The sequence below is a fragment of the Dufourea novaeangliae genome, unplaced genomic scaffold (genome assembly GCF_001272555.1).
Source record: "Dufourea novaeangliae isolate 0120121106 unplaced genomic scaffold, ASM127255v1 scaffold101, whole genome shotgun sequence".
In the NCBI taxonomy this organism is placed as follows: Eukaryota; Metazoa; Arthropoda; class Insecta; order Hymenoptera; family Halictidae; genus Dufourea; species Dufourea novaeangliae.
This window is the reverse complement of record NW_015373989.1, coordinates 1,951,623-1,973,963: the sequence shown is the minus strand read 5'-3', so window position 1 is coordinate 1,973,963 and position 22,341 is coordinate 1,951,623. Positions and strand designations below refer to the sequence as shown.

Genomic DNA, 22,341 nt, shown 5'->3' with positions numbered 1-22,341 from the left:
GTTTAGCCAATGGACCTCTTCGTGGACGACGTTATTATATCATACCTGTTCCACGGCGACCACGATGATCCATATAACATACGCCAGAGAGGAATTTAATAAAACGTTGGCTCAAGGTAATTTATGAATGCTCGAGGGAACCATGTCTGTCCACGAAAGCAGAGTTTCACAATGATCAGCAAAATGAAACAGCAAAAGAAGAGTCTGGACAGTTGTTCATCCCAAAGAATCAAGATACTCGTTCGTCTCCATAGACGGTCAGATACGGCTGTATTTCATTCTACGTTATAACTGTGCTGCATGAATAATGCCCGTCTAGACTCGATCGTCCTTGTGTCGTTCGTATGGGATACCATACAAAAAAGTCCTTCGCGAAATTCGTCGGCCCGGTTTTACACGCTGTTCGCGTGTACGTAAGTGGCAGTTGCATTAAGCGTATATTGTAACGAATTATCGCGGGCCGAGCGGCATCGTAATTAAGAGTTACGCAACCGGGTAATTGAGAAACCAGACGCCTTTACAAAAGCACCACCTCGTCGACACGTCGTATCGTCCCGAGGAGCTTAATAATAATATGGTTCCGGCGATGATCAAACGCGTGCGCGTTCGCTCACTCGACAGAGACGTTAATTCCCGGCGGTTTTCCGCCAAGCATGTACAACGTGAATTTTATTAATTATCCTGTACACGTTCGATCGCCAACTGTCGTTCAGCTTACGATATAGGTTCACATAAACACAATTCCCTTTCCACAATTTTGTATCAACCTTTTACTAATAGCACGCCCCCTCAATCGGGATTTTCCGTGAAACGCTTTAAACGCATCAATCACGTGTGTGTTACAAAAGCGTTTACAGGCCAGAACGACCAGCCGATCCATCTCAATTGGATGTTACGCGGGCACGCCGGTGTTTCCGAGTGAAATATAATGTCAGACCGGGTAATGAAAACGTAGGCCGCGTACCAAAAAGGCGAACGCGACGTTAAACGACCGAGGGGATAATCTCGTCGTGGGTGATAAAGATGCTTGGATTCCACGGTCTAATTACCGACGATTATTCGCTGGCCTAACGCACGCAGCACAGGTGAGAAAGGGTGGGCAGAGGGGGGATGGTTGAGAACACTCTACACGGACGGCGTACACGCAACCGATGAAGAAGTAAGCATCGACTCTTAACTATCCCGGGCAATTATTAATCGCGTCTTCTCGGGGCTAATGACGAGCGTACGCACGAAAGGGCTCCGTGGAGCGTATGCTAATGAAGCTCCGCGGAGAGAGTAGCCGGGGCCGCTTTTATTTTTTCACACGGATAATGTAACTTCGGCTCGCCGCGGCTCGAGTGATTAGCATCGGCTCTGATTCGCTTTACGACGAGGCGATCCCTCAACCCGGGACTACGGGATAGTGTACGCGGCGAGGGAATATCCCTCAATGTCGCGGTAGCCGATGAAGACCTCACCCGGGGGTAGCTGCGGAGCCTTGACCGCGCCGCGCTTGATGTATGCAGGTATATGTATATCCATCCACGGTGGTAAGCCAGATGAATCCCAACGAGCGGTTAAAGCGGAAACTATCCCAGGTAACAACGATCATGAAGTTGTTTACCTCTTTGTACAGCCAGAAGTTTATTGGCCCCCCAAAAATGTTCGCCGACGAGATTGATCGTTCGCGAATTCGAACGCAGCGCATCGTAATATTTCACGACCTTTGGAAGATCGTCGGCCCAGAATCGATCGGTTAAGGATCGTAACTAATCGACGATCGACGAATCGATCGGGATTGACAATCGGTATACGCGTCCATTAACCGGGTGAATCAAGAATCAACGGGGTACTAATTAATCACTCGATTACACGAGGTATGGTATCGTTTATCGACACGTAGCCCGAGACGCGCGTGAAATTGATTTAAAATCGACTCGGTTGTAAACAGTTATTTAAACGGGGAAAGAGCCGAGAGAGAGAGAGATTCACGTGGAAGTGCGAACGTGGCTCGTTACGGCCGATTTCGTTACGGGAACGTGTGTGCACAGGCTGTTGAGAGACGGTTGAAAATTGTCTGTCGACGAGGAACGAGACGATAATCACGTCCGATCTAATCCTCCGGGGGCATTCGGCGTCGAAATTGTAAAAATCGGAGGGGAGCTATATCGCGGCTCGAGTAGGTACGCGTGAACGAATACTCATTATTACACCGGCAGAAGTATACCGGTAAAGTGTACGAAGTAATTCCAGAATGTACATAGATACCCACCGATGGACATGTCAGGCGTTATTTTAAGGCGAACCGTCTCTCCCGGACGATCGGTATTTCGCGAATACGATGAAATAGACGCCGGGGCGGGGATTACCACAAGGATAAGCCGTGAAGCGTGTTAAGAAAAAAACCGGGGAGAGAAGCGTAATTACGAATAAAAGTTTCAATTAGCTCTCCCGACTAAACCGTGGGCATCGCGGGTTTCGTGATTCATAGGCCATATAACTGTGTGCAGAGGCCTCGTGTCGTCGTATAAGATCGTCGAAGGATGATGATGGTGCGTACTCCTTTCACTTTGTTTTCCCAGATGCCTGGCTAAATATTAACCTCCGTGACAGAGATGCTTTTCCCGGCTGTCGCGGCTCATGACCATTACCAAACGTTACGGTGCGCCGCCTGAAAATTCAGGCGGCGACTGGCTTTCCTATTGCATGTACGGGGTGTTCGCGATTTCATCGTTCACCGAAGACTCTTGAATAGAGAGATTGTCGGAGAGACAATGCACAGGTGGTGTTTTTGTTTTCCCTGAAGAATTTTCTGATATTTTTACCTCTTCGTTTGGAATCGTCCAGTGATCTATAGAAGATTAGATTCTGTAGATAATTGTGTTCATATAAAAGACTTGCCAACATTAGTAATCATCTTGAATCTGTTGGCTGATACCGTAAAGGCTCAGACCAGCTGAAATTGAAATTTCTAGTAGAATGTTCCCTGATGATATGTTAAGCTCATATTCTAGTATAGGTTGCAGCTAGATAGTAATTCAACTAAGGGATGTTCCATGAAAGACACACAAGAAATGACGTCCTGAAACCCGAAAACGCTTAAGTTTCGAATATTCTTCAATTACAGTGGGATTCGTGAATATTCCATCACGAATTCACGACCACCCCGTACATGGGTCTCTCGTAAACTCCTTAACCCCATCGAGTATAACATTGTATCGCGTATCCGCGGCCGTTGCGCGCACACACGGCAAATTAAACGGAGAGATACTGCTGTTAAACTTCCCAACGTTGACGCCGGCACTCCGTCGTATCTCCGGCATTTTTATCGTTTAAATCGTTACGGCCGTGTATTTTTATCGCGTTTAGAGGGAGTGCCACCTGTTTCCCTCGGCGCTCTCGCGCGAATGGATGCCCCGTCGCGGCGACTGAGGTGTAAAAACGTCCGTGAGCGTTGACGTTCTGGCGATTCTTCGCGAACCAAAGTTACGAGGTGGTGCGCGTACCAACGGCGCGGTTACAGCTGCCGAAGCTGTTATTAACGTTATTCAATCATCGCTCGAGTTTCAGTCGATGGTTCTACGACCTCGTTCCGCGACCCCGTTCAACGACCACCCGTGCTGAACATTTTTTCACGCGAGGAACGACAAAACAAGCTGGATGTCGCGTTTTGACGATAAAATTCCACGTCTAACTGTGACCATTAAATAAACCACCTCCGAAAGCATTAACCGGATGATAGACAGGGCAAAGTAAACAAAAATGGTACTCCACTAATTCTGCATTATCATTCCTCGACCGTCTAGCTCGTACTTTTTCACCCGCTTTCGCCAATATTATTGGAGAACTGTAAGTGGCAGTTGAGATTTATTGAGATATTGAGACCTCGATACAATTTTGGAGTACAGTAGGACCTCGAGTAACAAGCAGCCCGGATAAATTGAAAGCCAGCGGATAGTAAAGACCCGAGAAGAAATGACTGAAAACGTATTTTATATACAAAATAAGCTCTTTATACGACAGAAGATACTTTAATTTTTACAATATAATTATAGCCAGACGTATCTGCTTACATTTCTTTTATTCGTGTTGTATTTACAAGTATCACTTGTGGACGAAATCTCTCTTCCATTATCCAACTAATGGAAGAGAGATTTCGTGGAAACAAAAAAGAATTGTAAGACATGAACGTTCGTTATTAGTGAATACGAGATCCCAGATAACCGTGACCCTCGATAACCGAGACCCTGGTTAATCGCGACCACGGACAATCGCAATCTAATTAATCAAGGTCGCGCTGTAATTCAATTCATATTGCACACATTGAGATCTGTATACATTCGTGACTATTCATATGTTTTCCATTAAACCCAACAATTATTCAAATTTCCCAATAATTTTCGAGAATCAGTATTACATCACCCATAGAATATCCTTCGACGAAAAAGGGATACGGTCTCAGATTCCATTGCGAAACTATTTATACATACCACTCAATTTTTTCCCTCGATCAGTTGAAATATGTTTCCTCGTATCAAGATTTCGCTCGGATAACGTGCGTTCACCCCCCCCCCCCCCCCGGCCACGTCATTCAACCTCGTAGAGACGCGGGCGAGTGACGTTAACGAGCGACGCGACCCGTAATGGGATTACTTTGCGTAAATCACAAAACTGGCCCCAGTCGTCCCAGGGCCCTCCGACTCTCTCTCTCTCTCTCTCTTCCCCCCCCCCCCCCCGCCACGACGGTGTTGAGATACGTTCGACGTTTAACCCCGGGGTCCACGCCACGCTGGAAACCCCCCGAGTGTGTATATCGGATCCTCGAGTCGGCTGCGAACCAAGAGACGAACGCTCGGATATTACCTGGAACTCCAAGAATCCTATCAACCGCATTGGTGGCCGATGCATAGACCCAGCTAGGGAACGAACAAACGAACGAACGGTCGTCTCGACCAGCCTTCTCTAATCGGGACTTTACGAGCACCCTGTATTCCGGCATGCGTGCCTCGTCCGCGACCTCAGCCGACCTACGTCGACCTCTCCCACATTACCTCACTCGTCCACGCACCTACGGCCACGATGCCTAGGATGGAAAGACTTCTTCTCTCCGTAACCTCCGAGTATGTATATCGACCGGATTACCCCCGTGAACATCGGCCATCGACGGTCAAATTAGTTGCTCGATCGTGTTTGTTCGCCTGGACGTTTCGCTTAAACGAACACAACCGTAGATCCGCCTTTGAGAGGATCGCTCGCAGGAGAAATTTTCACGGGCACGATTATCCTGCGTATCGTGGAAACTTCCACGGGGATTCGTTTCCTTCAGACCATCTTCAATTAAACGCCTGACACAATATAGCTGGGAGGAATTGTGTACGGACAGGAAGGACCGGGTGGTGAAAGCGATGAAAAACGGTTGCCGGCGAAACGATCCGCGGTCTCGTCCTATTACGACTTTTCTCGTATCCTTACCCACTCTCGGCGGGTTCGTTTAACCTAGGGTTAACTGTTTGTCTACTTTTGCCAGGGCCGAAACCGTCGGCGTTCACTGAAAAATCTGAAACTGGAGTGTTACGTTGACCGTACTGATTAGCGGGCATGTCTCTCCAAATAAATGGAAGGAATACGTGGACGGTCTGAGGCTACCTAAAAGCGGCAAATATACCGGCGGTAGTGAAAAACAAGGGAAGTGTATATTTCTGTGGAAATTCCGTCTGCTGATGTCACTGTATTTTAAGGTTCGCTGGACCTTATCCAATTTCGTTATTCGATTCGATGTTTCACCCTTAATGAGGCAGTGGCAATCATGTTGCTACCAAATTTTTATTTCCGTCGGTATGAGTTTTAGGTTTAGTCGAGAAATAGATTATTTTACGAAAGTTAAGTAATCTAGCTCGGTCTTATAAAGAGTTAACGCGTGAGATGATTGTCTTGCGGGCATCGAAATCACCGGAGCAACGTTCCTACTACATAATGGGAAGTTCGTTATTTTATTGTATGAAAGTTAGATCGATTATTAATTTAAACTTAATTTATACATAGTGTATTCTCTCATGAGTATCGTGGTATCGGAGTTTCTAAAAATTTTCCAAAGACACGCACAACCAAACGTTAATCTGCGAGACGCAGGTTACCATTAACATGATAAAGGGAGGATTTTGTCTCGGTAAAAAACCGTTTAACGTAAACGCGTCAATATTTTATCGTTGTATAATCTGTTCGCCAGTCGCAGGGCCTTCAAAAGCGCATAAACGACATCGACCTCGAGCTGACCCGGGTAATTGAAAGAGGTGGCCACCAAGCGACTGAGTGACCACAAGCGGCTCCCTCGTATGTAGGTGCAGCTGTGCCTGTAGTTACCTGTGCATATGTAATAACGAACGTGCGGTCGTGCAGGGACTTTTGCGTAAAATTATAGAAATTCAACACGGGGAACGCTGAAACCTCTTTATATGATAAACACGTAGAGAAAAGCAAATAATAAAAGTATGTATATACAAAACGATCTGGACCACTCTGAGCTTTATCGAATATTATTAATTTATTCAATCTTTATGTACATATTGTGGTTAAAATAAAAGCAAACCACTTTTTTCCTAGGAACTATAATCTATCTTTTTCTGGAGAAACATTATTTTTCAGTACGATTTCAGACATGGCATACTTGATTCGGTTTTATTTTAACCACAGTACATAAGAATTGAAATTTCTAGGGTGATGTTATACTTATGCCACGCAGTGTATAACGATTTCTGAAAGGCCAATGGACCGAAATGATCCCTGTCGGCATGGAATAGTAAATATGGTCAGCATTGAGATGGATAAAGACCTAATCGGTCGAAACATCGGTCCCATTAAGGCAATTGTTTCGAAATACGTGTGCAACGTCGCGTATCCTATGAACACGAGGGAAACAGAGAATGAAAAATGGACTAAGGTCCTCGGTAACGTGACTCCTCGCGATCGTAGACCCGTTAACGATGACGCTAGTTCTAAAATCATCGCGATCTGCCATTCCCGGTTCAACTCGATCGCGTGTCAGATGTCCACGAGATAATCAACGCCCGACTCGGTTCTAGTGTGTGCTCATCGCGACGATCCTTTCTCTGACGTAGTGACGGAAATAAACGTACAACCGGCGAAACACGTTTTATTGCCACGATTGTGTCGTAGAGTTCGAAGGATTTTTACGAAGGCCAGCTCATTAAAAATGTCAATTCGGCGGTCGATCGGCGTACATACATCGTCGACGATAAAATCATACGATCGACAGGTTACGAGAAAACGGGCACTAACGATCGAATAATAGTCTGTTTTTTTGTTCTTTTTATACGCGATAAACTCGCCGTTGCGTGAGATAAGAGGGCACACGTACGGTCGAATGGCACCGCAACGTAGTACATCTCCACACTTTTGCAATCTGCCTTTTGTAACGATCCGCACGGTTCTTTAGTTTTGTTTACTGTACAAACAATCCCCGATGTTGTATCATTCCTCTTTCCTGACGGGACACAACCTCGTACCCGTCGCTATTGTGCACCGTAGTCGCCGCGAATCCGTACAATCGTAGTTAATTCGGGGCAAAAATGTTTCGACATTTGACAGGCAGACGCGCGAGACCACGGACAGCGAAAAGAAAGAAAAAACGTCCATGGGTGTTACACAACACGCGTGTCCCGCGCAGACGTAAGGCGTAAAAGGGGCCATCGTTGCTAGTAAAAAGTGAACGTTTGGCCAAAAATGTACGGACAATCGGGGCCACGACCCCGTCGTTGTATGTACATACACACCGTGGTCCCAGCCCATAGTCCAGACGAACGCTGGGGCTCTCTTTGGCTCGTGGGTTCTTTCATCGTCGAGCAAAAGAGGGCGCCCGTGGTCCGGTAAAAGAAACCAGGATGCGCTTCCATTCTTTACGCCTCGTTTTTTTTTTTACGGACCGGGTGATTAAGTAATACGTAATTAATAAAGGCACCATTTCAGTCTGATTTTTTATCGTGCACAGGGAACACGCTCGAAGTAATTATAGCCGCCCCCCTTCACCCCGTTTTCTTTCTCTCTCTATCCACCGTGCTCCCATCGTGTTCGTAATCTTGTACACATCACGTGTACGACAGGGTCGGCCGTAAAATTCTGAACGTGCAATTAGGGCCAAGTCGTTAATTTATTTTTCTCTACGTGTGGCCCACACTTTCAGCACCGTCGTCTCATTGTCCTCCTTGGTATCGTATCGGACATACGCCGTGGCGATGTCCCGCGAAGGCGTGCCCCGATGTTTATTGATTAAAATCATCGCTAATGATGTATTCTCGCGACGGGTTAACCTGTTAGATACTTTAAAAACGTTCACGGATGCACCGGTTTTTAACGTACGGATAACTCGGAGGCTCGATAACTCCTCCGACAAATAGGTCGTTATAATCTGCAGATTACAAGTCTAAGCCGACCGAAACGAAGCATTATTCTCGTATTAATTATCCATGACGACAGGACGGTACGATCGACCGGACACACGAGCTTGTCCTCCCCTCCACGCCTCTAGTCAACTTCTATTACCAAACACGACGATCATGAGAGCAGCAAAAAATAAAAGTAACCGAGGAATTTCAGCGATACGTAACCGAATCATAATGACAGTGAAAAAATCGCCGGTGAAGAGGTCGGGAGAGTACGAAAACATTAATAGAAAAAAAAAAGTGTACCGTTAGGAATGACAAAACGTTAGTGGACGAGACCCCCGGTGTTATTTCACGGCCGCAGACCCGACGGAATTTCGATTCGGACAGCGTGAAAGTGTACGCTTGTAAAAAGTAAAAGTTAAGAAATTCCACGCGGGCTCGTCCGGGATTTGAACCCGGGACCTCTCGCACCCGAAGCGAGAATCATACCCCTAGACCAACGAGCCGAGTTGGTATTTTTTTCTTTAAACACACAGAAATGAACTCCTTATCGTTCTCGATTATTTCTTATCCTTCGTTGATTAGAATATTTTGCAACGCATTATTATCTTACTCGAAGAACTTGATACAAATGAACTAATTAACTGAATCGAATTATGACTATCTTAAAGGAACATTTTTCACGATTGGTTTATTAATTTACGGCGGGAAAACATAGTCGAAACTTGTAATTTAAAAAGAAACGAACCGAAACACATTGTAATCACTCGTTTTCCTAATTGATCGCCACTACGCGTATCGACGTCGCGATTTTTGTCGTATCGTCGAGAATTCCCTGGGGCACCCTGGGAAAAAACTCGATCGGCGTTAGCGAAACAAGAAACGTTAATCAGCTCGTTTGAATGGGGGCCGGTGATCCGCCACGCGGAGTTTCCCGGAGTTGGTCCACGTGGCGCCACCTGTGTAACGAACGTTGCATTCGTGATTAGCCCCGGCGCGCTCGTTGCTCTCAGCGCTCGCGCGCTCACATCTGCCCCGCCAACCAAGGATGATCCTATCCTCTACAGTTAGGATCATCGTGGCTCTCTGAACAAAGCTGCGGAAAGGTCAGAAAGATCGCAATTACTTTTCATCGGCAACAACGGCGTGATTACGGGCGCCTCGAGACAGCCCCGTGGTTTCAACTTGTTGCGTGTACCGGTGTTTATGCGACCCGTCGGAGATCCAACGAATTAGGGTAGAGGATAATTTCCCTCCTTCAGGGCTAAAAGAGATCTCTTTCCTACTGGAAGACGTATGTATGGCCCGGGTGAAACGAAAGCGTGATCTCGAATTTTTCGAATCGTGATCGGGGGAAACCGTGTTTTAACCGTTAATGGCTATTGTTATTCAAAATAAAAAGAAACGATACACGACACGCTCGCGACGAGGGAACACGCTTTCTTCGTTCCCGTGTGGAGGGATGATAGAAATCACGGAAATTTCCTTAGCTCCGGCAACACGACACAAAAGGAAAACGGAAAAAAAATATTCCCCCCAGTGCCCCGTTTATTGTTGCATCAAAGTGTAGACCTCCGTGTTCCTTGTTGTTCATTAGTTTGCTTTTTTTTTTTCTTTTGCTTAAAAATAGCACACAGGGACACGGTTCTCGACCAATTGGACGGCACTTCGCGCCCATAAAGATTAACAGAATGGGCCCGTCGTAAAAATGCGAGCGAAGCAACGAGAATCGTAGGAATTTTTGAGACAGTTTTTATAACGGTGCGTTTTTACGGTTGTCCCCGGCTGGCGAGGCGGTGTACGAGTACTTTTTAATTAGAGCTAAGCTCGATCGTAAAAGGCCGACGGGGGCCGATTAAGCGATTCGATGACCACCATCATCACTTTACGACATTCTCGTCCTTTTTCGCACAAAACATAATAACGCCCTGCTATTGTTTCGCATTGACCCTCTACCGCCTGCGCCCGTCCTGCACCACGATGGCCCGTTCCCCGAGGGGGGACCCGTAACGCATCTATCTCTATTCATTAGTAAGGCAGCGTGTTTTCGTAGAAATTCCCCCAATATTCATGGAAATAAAGGCAGAGCTTCGGGAACGATTGGAATTGCCTTCGACTTACCGCCGATAGAACAAAAGGGGAGTGCGGTCGTACCTCCTGCACATTTCATTAAACTTTCATGTACCATAAAAAATGATTTTACGAGTATTTTACGAACTGTAAGCAAAACGCTTTAAAACATTTAAATTAACTTTCGTTTAACAACAATGCATCGGACAGGAGTCATATTGATATATGTTTAAAACATGCGTACTTCTATGTATGAAGACAATATTATGTATTATTATATGATGTACGATATGTAAAAAGTTTGATTTGAATAGAAATAAAACGAAACCAAACTTATCGATATTGAATTAATATAAATGTGAAACTCAACTGACCTCAAATTAAGAAATGGAAATTTCGTAAAATATAGAAGCATTCTCGCATTATATAGAACATACATAAATATAGAAGCATTTTCGATTATGTTACACACAATTACTTTGACATTAACATTTATTCCGAGATTAAACTATAAATGTACTAAATGAGAACACGTGGCACTACTATAATAAATATGGAATATACTTGCAATATGTAGTCTCATCGTGAAAACATATTTCTTTAACATTTCTAATTATTTATTAACTACGTTCAGTTAATTGCAGTTCTGTCGCAGGTCACACGACTACTAATCAGGCTTGCGGATGCCACTAATTACTTTAGAGCGAAAGTGACCCTGTCCTGATGCATATGTCGATAACTTCAATTTTCATAGTATATTTCCATTCCCCGGGGAATGCAGACAGCATTTCGTGAAACTAAAATAGACTATATGAAAGGCGACGAGGAATGCGTAAGCATGCTTTCATATATCACCAACACAAACCCCAAAGCTCTTATCGATCATTAGGATCTCTATGATCTACGAGCAACCGCGGTTGGATCTTCAAGGACACGGTGCGAGAATTGTGTTACTCTGCACAAGTACGGGGTATTTCTTTAAACTAATTTTAGCACTGACCTGCGCTATGAGTAATACTAAACACTGTGTACGTACCATGTTTAGCAAAAATATCGATCGTATGCATTATGGGGATACAAGATTAATCTATGATTACATTTTACACCTTTTCGCCTTGAAAAAGTGATTTGCGGCAATAGAATTTACACATGTGCCTTCCTACAATCGTAGCCTATTACTTTCAGGGACTATCTTTTATTTGAAAATACATACAAGAACGTGACAAAGAGAATAAAAGAAAATTGTGAACTTTATTCAATTATAAAATTAAATACCCACACAAAAACTTTTGTGGGTATTTAATATTGCAGTAACAATAATTGCGCGGAAGTACTACTAAAAATAATTGAAAATATTGTCAATGCACCCGACAGGAAGTGTTTTCATACTCAATGATAATTCATTCAAAAAAAGGAGTTATCAAATATAAGTTACCAGATCCATCCACCGTTTATCCTCTTCAAAATTACAACACATTAATACTCCGACTCTTCCAATAAATATCGTGTCCCCCGAGTTTCAGCAAAGAAACTAAAAAACAACTATTAGCTCCTACTCGGACAACAAGACAATTTCAATCCTTCATCCTCGGTATAATCTCGTCCAAAACAATCTTACATAAGCGATTCTGAAATTCACAATGATCGTAAAAAAGAACTCGATACTTGCTACCGCAAAGATCCTACCGTCGATTCGAGCCATTCCGAGGAAAAAGAGGAGGGGTAGGGGGTGGAGGGGTGGGAGAGAAAAGGTCCTCGAAACCGCAGGATCCTTATCGATACCGTCAGCGTGCAAACCCGTGTCTCGTAGGTCCACGAGATCGGAGAGGGTAGGAGGTCCGGGCGAAGGAGGAGGAGGAGAAGCGAAGAGAGGGTAGCCCGTTCAGGCCCCTCCCTTGTACCCCCTCCCCGGGGCCCGAGAGGATCCCTCCGGCCGTCCAGCAGGACCCCCCACCAAAGGTACGACAGGACCCGCGGCCCACCTGTGCCGCGGATGGACCCTGCACGCTTCTCCGCTGATCCGACGCACAGTGTGCCCATAAGGCCCATTCGAAGTATACTTACGAGAGCGCACGAGCCTAGGCTGGCGAACGAACGAACGAACGAGCGAGCGAACGAGCGGCCGACCCGATCGGGTGAACGAAGTGGGACCGCAGAAAATAATCGGAGGTGGGGGCTGATTCAAGAATCGACGTGGACACCCTCGCCTTCCAAAGTCATTCACCTAACGGTCATCGCCGCGTCAAGAATCTTCTTCTTGTTCTTCTTCTTCTGTCGCTTCTTCTTCCGTTATCCGGTTCGACCGTAGGACTCTTTCATTTTCGTGGTTAGTGTCCTTTAACCAGTGGCGAAAGACACACCACGGATCTACCACCTTCGTTGCTCCACTTCCAGGGATACAAGGAGACGGATGATAGTGGGTTTTTTATTTTTGTTTTTGGAGAACTGTCTAGCGGTGACGTTCGCCGGGGTGAAGCTTCAGGGCTGTCTTCTCCTGATTTTCCCGCGCACCGATGTGACAACGTTCGATCGCCATTGTGGACGGAATAGTGAGAACATTCGACGAGATTTGTGTTGTTCAAGGGACAAAGTGAATTTGTCAGTGTTCCGATCTACTTGATTTCTCTGGAGACTTACGTGGAATCGACGGTACCCGACGCCACACGGTGGCTGATCAGTGTCGCAAATATATTTGCCAGCGTTATGGTGACAAAGTGTTGTACAGTGAATTATTTTTGAGGAAAGGACCATAACTGTCTCTGGCGTTGATGATTCCCCGACAACATTAGTCATCGTCACATTCAAGGTACGCATAGATTCTGAATTTCAAAGACAATCGATTCGAACCTAAACGATCGTTTTCCAAGTCCGTGGAACAATAATCCTTTCGTAATCGTGATTTAATTGAGAATTTCTTCATCGACACAAATTTCAAATGTACCGCTCTGTCATTCAACGTTAACCAGACCACAACCCGCGACTGACAATCAATTACCATCAGCCTCCACATCGTGCAACATTTGTTTCGTCGAATAAGTAGAGCTGAATCTCGTGCACACCTACGAGCGTGCAGAAGAAGCGAAGGACGCCCGTGCGTTTCGTAATTTGAGCGCGTCTGTGGCCGACCGATTTCTTTGTCTTTGATCGTGACACGGAGCGAAAAGCGTTACGGTTCGACAAGATTTCAGCGATACCGGGCATGAGAATCCGCGATAAGACCGTGACTGTTTCTGAACCTTCGGGCGTAATGATTAGGTTAATTATTTAATAAATTAAACGCCGCATGGTAGATCGTATCTAGCTCGATCGCGACGATAACGCGAAGAATATTCCCAACGGATTGTTAAAAAAAACGAAGCAACGAGAATCCATTGTAACATTGTAGTAACATCCATTGTAAATCGAGTCGCGGATAATTAATGCCCCGACATTCATCATCGAAATAGAACGTGTATTAAGGGATCGTGTACGTATCGATGATTTACAGCGTCAATCGCGCGTAAATAGATCGGCTCGCGGAATATGCAAGCGTCGCCGGCGTTCCCATTCGCGGTGTATTCGACGCGTTGCGCGATTGTTAGATACGAATCTGAATCGGGTTATCGAAGAGCGTGATGGAATAATAGCATCGGAAACAAACGGTCCACGTTGCATCGCGCGAAGGCCGATCGCCGGAGCACACGTTGCGGAACGCCGTTTCATTACGAAAGACCGGAAGCTGCACACTGCAAACTGGATCGCGTTGAAGATGAGGCCGGGAGGTGTAAGACCCGACCTCATACTAACGCCTCTCGCTTAAAAAACAATTGAAAATAAAAGAAATTTAATTTTTATTTTTTTATTTTGAATTTAACTTTACGGTAATCGAAACGTCGAACGAACAAAGGTCGGTGAAAACACCAATGGCATTAAAAAGTAAAACGTTTATACAGCTCCATAGTCCGTCGTGAAAACACGAAAATCACAGGGTAATATAGGCTTAAAGTGTCGCACCGACGACCGCTACTTTTTATTACAAATTGTCCCCGATAATTGCAGCCGGGTTGTAAAAAAAAGGTGACCTGCGTCGTGGGCCCACCCTGCCGATCCACAATCCGGTCGGCAAAGCTCGGCGCTTTACGGCTCGAGAAAATAGAGCCCGAGCCATTTTTCATCAATAAAAAGGCGAATAACGGACTTAAGCCGGTCGAACAAGCGGCTCGGACCTTTGTTTTTTTTCTCTTGTTTACAATCCCGAGCAGGGACGTGTAGATTAAAAAGTCGAGGGTGCGTAAACGACGAAAAACATCGAAAGACTTTAACGACGCGGCATAGGTGGGGGCCCTTCACCCCCAACGGTCGTAAAAGCCTGATCCCAAATCGGTGGTCGAAAAACGGGAACACAAATCGGATTTCCGTAGTCGTTCGAGGCGAGAAAAAGAAAAACCAAAGAAGGTGGAAAATTCTACGGGCGTCTTGTTTTCCACGGTGTCGCGACGAAAGTAACGAGGCGTCGGTCATTTAAAATAGTTCCGCTAATACAACGTGCGACTTTCACGCGCGCATAGTAAATGAAGAAAAAATCCGGTAATTCGAAAGAAGTTAGCCACGTCTGGCCTCGTCTAGCCGTGTCGTCGGACGGAATAGTTTAAACGTGCGCGCTAGCTGGATCCATCTGGATCGATTGCCATTCTTTTCTGAAAGCGGAAGATCGGAACGGCTAAGTGTCTTTTATCGAGAAGGTCAGCTCTAGAAAGGAGGACAATCACCGCGAGCTGGGGAACGCAGGGACTTACGGATTGATCCCTTTGAACGGTTTACAAACGTGCACACCGCGGTTGCACCTTCGCGATCCAGTGTCTTTTCCGTGGAATCAACGACGATCAAACGGAGTATCGGCGCGGGGGAGAAGAAGTCGATTGCGCCTGAGAGTAACGAGCCGCCAGGAGTCGTTACGATTCTCACGGCTCGATCGGCTATCGCAACAATTGCGCCCGTGAATCTGGCCTCGGTGGCGCGAACCTCGGTGATCTTGACTATAATGATTACCCACCGCGGGGATCCGTTCGTAACGGAAATCATAGGAAAACTGTATCGAGACAACAATGATACCCAATCATCGATTCGTCTGTCCTGCGGCAATCTGGTGAATCGAGACACTCGAGAAGGGACTTTGACTTTCTCTATTAAAATTCACTTTTCTTCCCCTACCCACCCCACCTGGTGATCGATCGCAGTATGGTCACAGGAATCACAGGATTTATTAGGAATAATTATCGTTCCAATATGTTACGATCATTAGCGACGCTGCGGAGGCAGCGATTTCGTTAAGTAACTTCTAAACACGATCCCATCGGGACGCAAACGCTAGATCGCGCGGGGCTTAATTAATCAACCGTTTTATCGAGCCCGCGGAGAGGCCGTAATTAAAAGTCATTTATTAAAAGGGGAGAACATTAAATCATCTATCATTCTTTTCTGCGTCGTTCTATTCTATTAAACCCTGGTAAAACACGGTGCATATCACCGGGCGCGGGTATACATATATATATTGCGACACGCGACCGTAACAATATGGCATAAACGCGTTTGCAACCGCCATCGACGTGAAACGCTCGAGTATGCAGGCACCCCCTGAATGGCTTACCGGATGCACACCTGCAATCAGTGCAGGTTGCGATACCTCGGGCTTGCACGCGCGCGCACCGTATATCGAGAGTGTTACCACGAGCGTTGTTGTTGTTGTTGTTGTATCGATTCGCCAGCATCTATCAGCTAATTAATAGCGCAGAACAATCCTTCTTGGGGTGCCATGGCCAATCCCCGGTAAGCCTGGATGCGCTTCTCTTCCCCGCCACCTTCAAATATCAAATGGACCCGCAGGCAGTATTTAACGAGATTACGTGCGTCATTTAAATTCAATTAACCGACGCTCTCTCTTTCTTCCTCACGGCTCGCTCGATTTCGCGCCGGGGCAACCGTCGAGGTCCACCAAGCAAACCGCGACGATTGCTTCATCGTGCTCGTGCGCGGGCGCGCGGATACGCCAGTTTTTCCGCTCGATTCGAAAATCAATGTTGTGGCAATAACGCTGGCATAATCTTACGCCCCTATTGTTTTTTTTCTCTATCCTGTCTTTCCGAACAGAAACCGAAATTCCCGACATGTTTCGTCCGGGTGCAGTTTGTTTACCGATCTCGTCTGTGCGACGCGAGATGAATGAACGTCCACGGACTGCATGAAAGTACGCCACTGACGAGGAAGTCTTCAGGAGACGCGTGAACCGGCTTGAGTTGGGGGGAGGTTTAAAGAAGGGTTCGAGAAAAAAAAAAGAATCGAACGCGGAATTAAAGGTATATACCTACGGTTAGTAGTATAATAGGTACGTCGAGGCGTCGAACGTCCGCGAATGAGAAGAGTCAACGACTGTGGGGTGTAGGTCAGGAAAGAGAGACTCCGTTGATCAAACAATCGATGTCTCTTCCATTAGCTGAGATTTACTTTCCCATTTAGCGACAGTCTGTCATGTATGAAAGTCGCCGGCGAGTGACACGGCGTACCCTCGGGGTACGTATGTGGGTCAGTACTATTGTCCCATATTCCACGAGGGGGGGGGGGGGCTTCATTAGAATTCTCGGTGCAGAGACGGTCGTAAAAACTGTATCGTAGCGTTGCGTAGTTTCACGAACCGATCGAAACTGTTCACGATACCGAACAGAAGCGGTTCCATCGATTTATCGACGATCTCGTCGTAACATTAATGGAAACGGGAGGACGAGCGGCGGTGGAATAAAATCGTCGAGGTGTGAAAACGAGAACGCGGTCCGTTTTCTGGACGAGCGGCCAAAGAAGGCGAAAGGAATCGGATCCATTCGGTGTCGGGTCTGCTCGGACAGAGGGGGGAAAAAGGCAAGTGCACACCGAGGGTTTTCCGCTCGTTGAACGTAACACGCACCGCTTTGCCACGATCCAGCGATTCGCCGCGGAATTGCGCAACCGAGCCTTCTTCTCTTTCTCAATCATGCGATCGGTCGTGGGCGCACGATAAGGCCTGCATTGTGATTTTTTCGAACGTTAAACGTACACAGAACCCCCCACCCCGATGGGTTACGCGACGTCGCGATGGGCCGTTGGGGGGACGACCGTTGATTTTGTTTTCCCTCGGTTTCGTCATTCGGCATAACGGAAGCGCATAATTGTCGGAAGAATGACGAATCCTTGGAAAAGACGACTGTCCGTGGACTCAGTTGATAGCGATCGCGAGATAACAGCGTGTATCATGAAACCTGGATATCACGCGGGCCGAATTCAAACAAAGCCATTATCTTTCTGTTGCAGATGAACCAACAGTGCAAGGTGTGCGGCGAGCCCGCGGCTGGCTTCCATTTTGGCGCGTTCACCTGCGAGGGCTGCAAGGTGAGTTATCTTTTATACACGATACATTCAGACTTCCTCGAAAATTTCTACCAAATACACGAAAATGAAGAATTGAAATAGAATTGCACGATGCCAACGATCGGAGGCAAAAAGCATTCTTAAGTACGATTCGGAGCAAACCACTCGGCTCGTGAATTTTTTTCACTTCCTTCTTGTTCTTTTTTTTCTGCGAGTTATTCGCGGCGATCTTTACCGCAGTTTCGTAAAACCGTGAAACGCTGATCGCTTTCACGAAATGCTTCGTGGCCGAGGTTAAACGTTTGACCAGGCATGCGTGTCAATCGAACTCCCGAAAGCGATCGGATTTGGTTGAAATGGTGAACAGTTATATATTGCGCACAGATGGTCCCGTTTCAGGTCCAATTACAGTTTCGAAGAATTAGAACCACGAATACGTTTAAAAATAGTAACTGATAATTGTACAGACGATATTGGTCTAACCTTGATAGAAAATTGTTAAATAAAATCAAAGTATTACTCTTAAATTCTTAACTCTTCAAAAAGGGCTATCCAAATCACCAAGACTTTGCACTACATTGAATCAAATAAATCGCCTATTCGACGATTAATCCTAAAATATTTACAATCGTATCGAGTCAAAAAATCGTAATACAGTATTCCGTGTCTTTCGTACGGGCCGCGAGTCGAGCAGTAAAGGGGAACGAGAAGCGTTAGTAGTGGGGAACGAGGAGACGCGCGCGGGGGAGCTGACATGCTACGATGGGCCTGAAAACGAAAATAACGAAACGAAACAATGTCGAGGTGACGTAATGGTGAACTAGGGCGGAAACAATTGTGGCAGACAAGTGCGAAGCGCCGGAAGCACCGCCTCGAAGCCGCTCCGACCGAACGAATTGACGAAACGTGCACGTGCTGCTCGCGCACACGGCCACAATGACTGCCTCTCCCCCGCCGTGTAGATATGTCTCACGATTAAAACCATCGCGTAAAGGTGAAACTTACGACGAACGCGCGACGGTGTCTCTCTGAGGGTCCTTGACGAAGCCCGACACTCGCGAAGCGATTCCGTCGCGGCGATTTATCGAACAGCGCGCGTAATAAGCCAGAAAACCAGTGGAAACGATACAATGGTTCATTATCCTCGTCCATTGAGGAGGAGGGCAATTTCAGGCTGCCGGTCGGTCGTTGTTTCTTTTTTTTTTTTTTCTTCTCCCGCGGCGTGAGTCAGAGATACGTTTCTTTACGCCAAGAAAGTTCACCGTGGCGTAATTAGCCGGTCTATTTATCGGCGGGTCAGAGTTTTGCGAAAGGAAACCGTAACAATCGCTGGAAGGTTCGACGATGAAAAGGCACCGTCGAGGTTTCGAAGTGGAGCCCTCTCCGCCGTTTGCATAATCTCGAAGTGTATGTGTACCGACGATGTTAGACGAGGGGAGAGAGGGACCCACCGAGGCACGTAATAACGGTAGAATTTTCTCGATTGTGTCATCGCTCCTGAAGCGTCGCGCGTATTCCCGTGGCTTGATTACGGGCCCCACTCGGCTCCTTCGACCGGGCCCCCGACGTTAGACCGACGATCCGCTCAGACACGATTGAACGACGACACCGAGGACGACGACGACGACGAATACGACGATGGTAGACGGTAAAGTCAAGTGGAACACGGTGGCGGGCCCCGTGGGCCTCGGCGACGCAAGCCGCGCATCGGGACCAGTGGGCCGCAGGAAGAGCTCGTTTTCAGATCAAACGAACCAGAAACAATTAATAATATAGCGTGCGTACGAACAGAAAAAGCGAAAGTGGATGATGGTATGTCGTGTGCGTCTACGTACTTCGCGTCTCTCCTTTAAAAGGCTGATCATTACCGCGAGGGGCGAAATTTTCCAGCGGCGGTTTACACACAGGAAGCTGTAGGTGTTTCGGAGCGATACGCGGCGAGTATTAAATGCATAGTTCGGGGCCACTAGGCCGATTCTTTTGAAGTCTGTTATAAAGAACGAGGTCTTAAATCGTGCCAGAGTTTCGTAATCGACGTCTGTTGGGATTCCTTGCTCGCGTGTATATTTAGGATAACTCGATGCGCAATACCGTCGCTGGTATGAGAAGTATTTTTCGGTGGATATACCTAATTGATTCGAATCAGAACGCATCAGCATACGGGCGCACGCTTAGGCAAATCTAACAGAAATGACGTGGGAATTTATGCGAATGAAAGGGGAGACTACCTCTAGCTGTGGAACACGAAAGTCGACAGTGTCGGAATCGTGGAATTGCACCATTTGGGCAATTAGCACGAGTATAGTAGGCCGCACGCGCCTACACCGGTTGGTTGCCCTCTAGTACAACATGAATGAGACAACGAGAGCACACTATTACCGACTAACGACTACCCTGTATACTCATTACGCGTTTCGTTGCAGTCGCTCTGCGCGTCATTTACCGAATCATTCGAGGTTCCAATTTACATTTAAAGCGTCCTCTATCTTTCTCCGTTCTGAGAAATAAAATTACGTTACTGTAATCACCGCACTAACAATAATGAACTGTATCCTTCATTTGTTACAGTCCTTCTTCGGGAGATCCTACAACAACCTGAGCAGCATATCCGAATGCAAGAATGGCGGCGAGTGCGTCATCAACAAGAAGAATCGAACAGCCTGTAAGGCCTGTCGTTTAAGGAAATGTCTTCTGGTGGGCATGTCGAAATCTGGTTCGCGGTACGGGCGCAGATCGAACTGGTTCAAAATTCACTGTCTACTGCAAGAGCAACAGCAGCAGCAACAACAACAACAACAACAGCAACATCATTTCCAGCAGAATCTGTCGAACCAACCCCTAGCACAGCAACAGAGGAAGCCTATGAGTCCACCCATTGGCATTCACGCTGGCCAACGAAAAGACGAGATGCTGATGCTTGGTTTGGACGACTACAAGAATTCCACATCGCCCAGTATTAGTTCACCAGAATCGCATAACAGCGACAGTTCCGTGGAGATATCCGAAAGACGAGCAGCCTTTTCCGGTCATCCAGGGTTCAGACCACTGCACTCGCACCTGCAGCCCTCCGTGGCCGATCTCTCGGCGCTGAGCAAAGAAATGATGAGTCTGCCCCTTGGCTTCCACCTCGGTGGCATGTCTCTGTTACCACCTGCCTTCCTTCCACCGCCGAGTCTCACCATGTTCTCCCCGTACCATCTGTACGCCTCTCACGGAGCCTCGCATCCACTGGTACCGAACCATTCGACGAACCTTCTTCGACACTCTCCCGTGATCGAAGACACAACGAGCGCTATTTCTACCACAACAACCACGACCACCACCACGATCGGTATCGATACCAAGGACTCCTGTGAGACCAATAACAATAACAACGACCGATACGCTCATAATCACAACGTGCAAACGTCCAGGCAAAGTTCCTCGCCGAATACAGAGACAGGGGAAACGTACACGAAGCGATTCTATTTAGATGCGGTGCTGAAGAGCCAACGAACACGCCCGGATGGTTCTCCGGCGTCCATCAAGCGTTCCGAAGACGGTTCACCGGTCTGCAGTCCCAAACCGGAAGCGGATTGTCCCCCGCCCCAAGACAACCCCATGGACCTATCGATGAAGTCGGTCACCACTCCCACGAGGAACGAAACGGAGGACGACGAAATCGACATGGAGAGCGTGAGCGATCGAGACAGTCCACCTCTAAAAAGGAAACCAGCACCGATAGACCTAACAACGAGATCCTAGGAGAAAGAAATCTCTCGATCCAGGCCTCTTTTCCCGTTAGCCTGCAACAAGGCTGTAAGTTCGCTCGGACAGTCGACGGCCACGTTTGTTTATACAAAGACGGACAGGAAAGTGGAAAGGAGTTACTCGAACGCTCGAGTTCCCAAATACGGCGCGTGAGAAAGGGATACGTGATATTGTAATCAATTACGTTCACTTTTTGCCCCCGATCATCGAACGTCAATTAAGAAGACTCTCCCTCTCCGATGAGTCGGCTAACATTCCCAGAACCCATAGGCCACGTCGTTAATTGCATTCCCCAGACCTTGCTGGAATCACACGATCGGTACCGATCGGAGCGCGCCGATCGCGGAGACAAATCATTCGCGCCGAATCGTTAAACGTGATTCGCGCGGTTCTCGCGTAAATACCCGCGGCCGGCTTGTGGAAGAATGAAGGATTAACGTCTCAATTCCGGGTAATCACGGCGAGGATCGCGGAGTCGCCGATCGATGGTTGCCGGTTGCGCAAAAGCCAATCGACTTTAACGAGAGTCCTCCGCTTTAATTAACGAGCACGCGCGCGTTCCCCTAGCTCTCGCGGTTATCGTGCGAGAGAGGGACAGAAATGGTCTGGCGCAGGGGCGACGCATTCGTGGAAGCGGGAGAGCCGACGGAGCCGGTGCATCGGTTGATAAACACGTCAAACTGCGGGGTGCACGTGTTCGGAACGTGCGTTACAAACCGGCGTACACGTGTAGAACGTTGCAAACCGCTTTATCTTACAAGCGTTC

At 47.1% G+C, this 22,341-nt stretch overlaps 1 protein-coding gene and 1 non-coding gene across 2 annotated transcripts; one reads left to right on the top strand and one right to left on the bottom strand.

Moving 5' to 3' along the window:
- Nucleotides 1–8,815: 8,815 nt before the first annotated feature.
- Nucleotides 8,816–8,887, bottom strand: Trnap-cgg. The gene has a single exon. It is a non-coding gene; the product is annotated as a tRNA-Pro (tRNA).
- Nucleotides 8,888–17,756: 8,869 nt separating this feature from the next.
- LOC107187751 (knirps-related protein-like) lies at nucleotides 17,757–21,569 on the top strand. The gene is made up of 2 exons (XM_015575917.1): nucleotides 17,757–17,846; nucleotides 20,394–21,569. Exons 1-2 carry the CDS (start codon nucleotides 17,769–17,771, stop codon nucleotides 21,567–21,569), a joined length of 1,254 nt encoding a protein of 417 aa, XP_015431403.1. The 5' UTR covers nucleotides 17,757–17,768.
- The last annotated feature ends 772 nt before the right edge of the window (nucleotides 21,570–22,341 follow it).

Excerpts from the sequence above, each read along its gene's own strand:
- LOC107187751 (XM_015575917.1), top strand. The coding sequence starts at position 17,769 with ATGAACCAACAGTGCAAGGTGTGCGGCGAGCCCGCGGCTGGCTTCCAT. Across the intron at positions 17,847-20,393 it reads TCACCTGCGAGGGCTGCAAG|TCCTTCTTCGGGAGATCCTA; the intron begins GTGAGTTATCTT and ends CATTTGTTACAG.